Genomic DNA, 7,047 nt, shown 5'->3' with positions numbered 1-7,047 from the left:
CACTCTTAACCCTCGTGTTGTCCGTTCGTCTAGACGTACTACGTATATATATTATATATATATATATATATATATATATATATATATAATTAATTAATTAATCACTTTATATTATTAGTGATGTTAATTTATATAAAAAAATTTAATTAGTCACTGTTGTTTTTCAAACATTTTTCTTTGATGAAATAAATCTTTTACGCTCAATTGTTATGACATATTTAATAGATGACATATTTAAATAGATTATAAAGCGAAAAGCTAACAAGTTAAATCTTTCTTAAGAAAAAGTTGAAGCTGTAAAAAATTTTGAATTAATCACATAAATGAACAAGAAGACGATATTATGAGACATTCTATACATTGTTTTGAGGATATTGAGCTTTGAAAGTTTCGTCGTCATGGCAATAAACAAAGAACTGACGTATACTTCGCGATGCTAGAACGTCGAAAGATAAAAGACAGCGATATTTCTGACATTGTCACGAAGTGAATTATAATGTGTAGTGCAAAAATTTATATTATTTCGGTGTCTCTATATCAATACGATGATTACATAACATAGATCGATGCAACGTCAATTATAAAACATCATAATATTCGGAATGAACAGAATTCTTATATTTCTTCTTCGTAGCACGTGAGCGAAATAATATAAACATACAAATGGTAATTGCTTCCATCTGTGACTTAATGCACCATTCACTTGCTCATTACGTCTTTTAATTTTCAACTGCTATAAAGAGCGGACATTACATAAGAGAGGTATTATAAGAAGTAGAAGAGGTGATATAAGAGCTAGAACGAAGAAGCAAAAATAAATTTGAATTACACGATGGAGAGTGAATAGAAAAAATATATTAAAACATTAAGTATTTATATGAACATAAAATATATTTGGATAATTTTCTCGTTCTCTCTGACATAATGTTGTAAATACTTTGGATATACTTATATGTCAATATTATAGAACAGTACTAACAATATAATAATATAACAATATTATAATTCTTGCGATTGTCTTTTATGATTTCTTTATAATTCCTCTTTCGTTCTTTTTAATATAGAGAAATATTGCTAGCTTATAAAAATATATAAGCTAGCTTATATATCTTATAAGCTAGCTTATAAAAATAAATTAAAGAAGATCAACAGAAATATATTTTGTAATACTAAATCTCCTATAATTTTTGGAAAAGATAGAAAATTAATTTGACACTAAATTTAAATATGCAAAAGATGGAGAGCAAGAATTCAGAGACAATGTCATTCTGCGTGGATATTATCACCGAGGATTCCTTCTACGAGAATCTGACCCTCGGCGTAGTCAAGATCCTCGAGAACTCGCCATGCGTGAGAAATGTGCGGGTCGAGAGGCGAAATGGCTGTGAATCTGGAGCTATCACTAATTGGGAGCAACGCCATTGCTGTACGCTTCCCGAAGACATCCGGAATTTCTATGTTTCTATCGATGGTTTCCTATTACAGTGGAATTTTGATATAGCAGGTAAATACTTTTAATTTAATCCTGTATTTCCGATTCAATGTATCTTTCCTCTTTTCGTTTCCATCAATTGTACATTTTTTTCATTACATCCATATATGTCTAATAATATTATATTTTATAAATTTATATTGAATATCCATTAATATCCATTATTATATTCATATTATTATTATATATTCATTAAACTTTTTTAAAAATATTGTTACAAGAATTACATATGTATATTCCACATATAATTTTATAAATTTTTGTTATCATCGTGTAAATATTTATTATAAATTTATAGATATTTATTGTCTTAATCTATCAACATACATTCTAAGCTATTTTGTTTATTTTAAAAAATTTATAATTATTGAATACAAATTGCGTAATAATAATCCTTTTTACAAAGCAAAAATGGTTCATCATGGCATATCGAAAATTTTTATTTTTATAATTTATATTTAGAATTTTTCGTATAATTATTAACAATTATTATAATATTAAATCAAAAGATATATTTATAAGCAAAGTAAACATAAAAATCAATCTTGTTTTTTATCAACTATTGTACTCAGAATTTAGGATTCATCTAAAAACTTTTAAAGATGTATGTATATTTCATCATTAAATATTGAATCTTATATTGTGATATTGCAGATAAAAATTTTTAATGCACTGAAATCATTATTTATTGATTTCTCAATAACAAGCTTGTGTTCCTCTTTTGCTGCGATTTTTTTTGTGTGTTACTCTTTTATTTACAATATTATTAGCAATTCTAAATTATATTAAAAAATGTTTCATTCGACAAAACAGACAAGCACTGAAATATATTCACGATTCAGTTGTCTAAGTAATGAGAGATGACAATCTAGACGATACGTATTGTATCCAAAAATAATTGTCCAAAAAAAGCTTCGAGTGTCTAAATATCCTTTATACTTTCTCTCAAGTTTTATTTATCTATAGCAATATGGAAAATTATTAGCTTCAAGCTACTGACTTTAATTTAGCGATACTAATTTAAAAATTCCATGTCGACGTAGGCGAGGAATTTTCAATAGGTCGTATGGAAATCGGCGGTCTTTCGTCTCTGAAGAGATACGTCAGTAAGGATCGGCAAACAGGACCATCGATACAGGAATCGACAGAAATCCAAACGGGAAACGTCATCGCGGAAGATACCATATTCTCCGGGGATTCACGCGATTGTAAATTCTTCGAGATTGGCCAGTGTTTCCCGGGATCCGAAAATGGCAAGATTTATTTGGCATATTGTTCTAAACAGGAACAGGACTCTCCCAGTATTTGTCTCCATCGAGGCAGTGGCTGGTATCACTTGGCTGACAATTTTACCATATACTTCCGCATGATGCTGACTCATTTGGGCTTACCACTGTGGCAATGTTGCGTCGCCGGATTACCTCTGCCTACTTGGATCGAGCAGGCGTATTTTCTGGTCGGACCCCACCTGCTGCCATCCACCATTGAGCCTACTGAGACCGTGTCTGCTTCATTGTGGAACAATGGACCCATCAATGTTCTTGATCCAGCTATCTTTAAAGCTAAAGATAGCAAGCAGAGGAATGCTCGCAAAAAGTGAGCTTGTTGCAGTAATGATATTGAAATTTTTGATAGAAGCAAAGCTGCTCAAGATGAATATAGTAAGATAAATTTATAAATTTAGGGTTTTGTAGATTCCCCAACAGATCTTATCACAATATAATGAAATATTCTTTTCTTAATATTTCTGTACTAATTAACTTTAGATAAAAATGTTTAATAAATATTATATGTGAATGCGAGTACATATCAGACAGTGAAGAAAGGATTTTATCTCACAATATATTTCCGAAAATATATAATATAATAAATATTAAATTCTTAGATATAGCAAATTATTATACTGGGATTATTTGAGAATTAAAAAAAGAAAGAGAATCAAAAATCACATTTCGAGTTTTTAGATAATTCATTTATAAACATAAGAAAAATATTAATATATATGTACTATATGTACTAAATACATCCTAGATAACAGAAAAACATGAGTATTAAATTGACGAATATCTCAAATTTAAAAAATCAGTAATCATCTAAAATTGAAACGAGTCTCTATCATCTGAATAATTTATCAATTTATGACTAATATACGTGAAATATGTATTTATAACGAGTGTTCTAGATCTGACAAAAATTATTAGAGTTCAAATTATGAAAAGTAATTATATTTAAAATTAAAATATATACAAAATAAATTATTAAAAGTTAATATATCTTGACGAATAAAATTTTACAGATTTAAATAAATACAAAATATTTGTAAAAAATAAATTTTTATAATAAAATTATAATACTTGAGACATTTATACATGAGATATCGAATTACTAACGATTTTTTAAATTCTTTATTAATTTAATTAAGTTTAATTATACATATGTATATTATGTACATATATATAATTTTATAAATTTTATAAATTGTATTTAAGTAAATAATTTTCGAATATTATTTTTATCAACTATAATTTGAACTTTTAATTTGAAAAAATTAGAATTAAATAATTTTCTCTTATTATGATTTAATTATACTAATTAGTTCGATGATTTTTTCATATGCACACAGTGAGAACAAAAAAAAAGCGTGAAAAAAATGAATGAGATAGAGAAATGTTTCTCTTCTTCGTCGCTAACCCTTGGCCCAGTTGGCACCGCGATTACGCAAAAACGACCGATTAGTAACGTGCAGTTGGCGAACACAGTCTGCGACAAGACGTAGTCGTGCCGTCGCCATTCTCGCAGACATTCGCGTCTTTTCGTTTTCATTGTTTTACTTTCGTCTCACTCTTGTACAATTCTACTTAATAAATATGAAATTAGCTATTCTCAGTGAAAATTCGACGAGAGTTTTAACTGTGAAGTTAAATAACACTTATATTAAATTGTTGAAATAATGTACATCTTTTTATGTCTATTGTGTATTGTTTATCAAACTTAAAAAGGAAAAAAGGAAAATTAAGTTAATTTATGTTTGTTCTAACTAAGATTTAGGAGTATTAAAAACCTAAAAAAATCATAAATTAAGATGAAGATAGAATCTTATTTACATATATAATTTATATATATATATAAATTAATATATATAAATTAATAATTAATATATATAAATATATATATATATATAAAATAAAAGTCTTTATATATTTCAGTTAGACGCATTTCGTTAAACTATAAAATTTCTTGTTGTACAACAAACTATTTCCCAACAAACAGTGTCGCATGTTCGATATTGACATTCTACGTCTTTAGAAGATAATATATATAAGTTGATTCCATATTAATGTGTAAACAATATCAATTATAACGTTTTTTTCACAGATTAGCGAGCTTTTAAATTCGTTACTTTGACCCGATTGATTTCAATAATAATTATTGCTTTCTAGAGGAGAGATTTTCAAGAATGATGTTGGCAACACATTTCTGCATGTGATGTCACATTTGTGGCACGAATATCCATTTGGCACATGTCCGCGACATATTTTCTGAGACAGGTGTCGATTTTTAATTTAACCATATTTCTCCAAGAATTATCAAGTAAATGAAAATCACATCGAGTGACTAAAACAAAATGTTTGGGTTTTTATTTTAAAGTCTATTTTAAAGAATTCTGAAAATAATTGATCTTAATGCAAGAGATATTATGCGCCAATTGTTATAATGATAGAAAATTTTAAATGCATTAATAAATATTAAAATTAAAACATACCATAAACGTCTTCCGCGTGTCGCGTTTTTTCAGCAGGAGATTTCTTACGAGCATCGCCCGCAGTTGGGAAAAGTAGAGCGCGCACGAATTCATCCTGCGAGATGCATTCACCCTCTTGTTCTCTAAAACAGAAATATAAACAAACTACAGCAACAAAGTTTCAATGTTTGATGAGTAACAAGAATAGAGGCTCAAATTTTGTTGCATTATTTTAGTAAATCATTTCTGTCCAATTCTAATTCGACTTTAAAACGCAGAATATCTAAAAAAAGATATTACAATATCTATCAAGAAGATGGATAAAAATAAACAAAGGTTTGGATTCTTGCATAAATAATTTTAAACGGACATTCATCTCTCGAACTACAATTTATTTGTTAAGCTTAATTATTAATTTTAACATATCGAGTAAGCAATTTAAATGACATACTTTTATATAACATGATATTGATGCATACAAAGTATTAGTTGAATATTACATATTCATGTCACAATTGCATAATTTTCCATTATTATTATGCAACAAAATTTTGAGCTTAAACGTAATCTCTTAATAAAAATTGTAATATAATAACAGTAATAATTTCGTTTTCCAGATATTTTCTATAAATTTCCAATAATTCCATTAATTTTCATTAGAAGCTCGTTGAAAAATTAATGCATATAAAACGAACAAATTAATATGCAGTAATTATTTATTATTATATTTTCTCACTCGAATGAGTGAAACTACAAATACGAATGGCAGTTGAAAATAAAAAACCACAATATACACTTATACAGGATAGTCCCGTATAAGTGATCACCTGTTTTTATTTCATGAACTAACGAAGATAGACCTAACAAATATAATACCAAATTAAATCGTTTCTAACTTAACTCTATTATGAGCACAATGATCATTAAGAAAATTATCCATGTCAAAATGAAGAAATATGCATAAAATATTTTACACGATAAATATTTTGATAATAAAAATTATAGCATTCGTTCTAACAAGTATAATCAGATGATAACATATTAAATGTCAAATCGTTAATGGGAGAATTGGAAGTTGGCCACATCGCATGGCCGAAAAGATAGTAATCCTCGCAAAACTTCAGACCAAAATAACTTGTGTAATTTGTATATTTTGTTATAAAATAATTTTATTATATCATATATCGTTGTATTCGTCAGAATGGACATTAGAACTTTTATGATATCGAAATATTTACTTTATCGTATAAAAATTATCTTTTCTCATTCTTTAACATAAATTATTTAAAGTATAATTTAAAGGATAATTTTTTAAAGTGGTCACAGTGCTTATAATAGAATTTAGTTAGAATCATTTAATTTGATATTATATTTATTAAGTCTACATTGTTAATTTAATAACAGAGATAAAAAGGGTGGTCACTTATACAGGGACACTCTGTGTATATTGTATATATAAAATTTGCTTATGACAGAACGTAACTTGCCACTTATTAATGTTTCCATGGAGAAGTATAGAATATCTTCTTTTCTCACTCTAATAACGAGTAACATCCGGAAAATGACGAAGAGAAGAAGCTATAACTCGAATGTAGGCAGTTCAACTGCAGAACAGTCGCGCTCTTCCCGATTAATTAGCTGAATTTGTTTGCACAACTGCGCGACACGTTCCCCTTTACGTTCCTCTCTATCCGTGCCTCTCTTCGTTTGTTTGCTCTACAGTAAATTCGCGTAGTAACAATATAGTTGTGCCAATCTAACATTCAACATTTACGTTAATTAATCGTTCGCGACTGCAATTTGAAAGATCAAT

General features: G+C 27.8%; 2 protein-coding genes across 2 annotated transcripts in view; one reads left to right on the top strand and one right to left on the bottom strand.

The window, feature by feature from the left end:
* LOC105627870 (ABC transporter A family member 1-like) overlaps positions 1-5,348 on the bottom strand; it is a 22,153-nt gene extending 16,805 nt beyond the window's left edge. Inside the window, exon 1 of the mRNA XM_012209145.1 lies at positions 5,256-5,348. Coding sequence (XP_012064535.1) covers positions 5,256-5,348 — 93 coding nt within the window. The remainder of the gene's footprint in view (positions 1-5,255) is intronic.
* LOC105627725 (tubulin polyglutamylase complex subunit 2) lies at positions 1,261-3,092 on the top strand. Its single transcript, XM_012209004.1, has 2 exons — positions 1,261-1,504; positions 2,536-3,092. The coding sequence occupies exons 1-2, from the start codon at positions 1,261-1,263 to the stop codon at positions 3,090-3,092; spliced, it is 801 nt and encodes a 266-aa protein (XP_012064394.1).
* Positions 5,349-7,047: the final 1,699 nt, after the last annotated feature.

Source organism: Atta cephalotes (assembly GCF_000143395.1).
Source record: "Atta cephalotes unplaced genomic scaffold scaffold00010, whole genome shotgun sequence".
NCBI lineage: Eukaryota > Metazoa > Arthropoda > Insecta > Hymenoptera > Formicidae > Atta > Atta cephalotes.
Note: the sequence above shows the minus strand (reverse complement) of the source record. Positions and strands in the feature narration are given on the sequence as shown.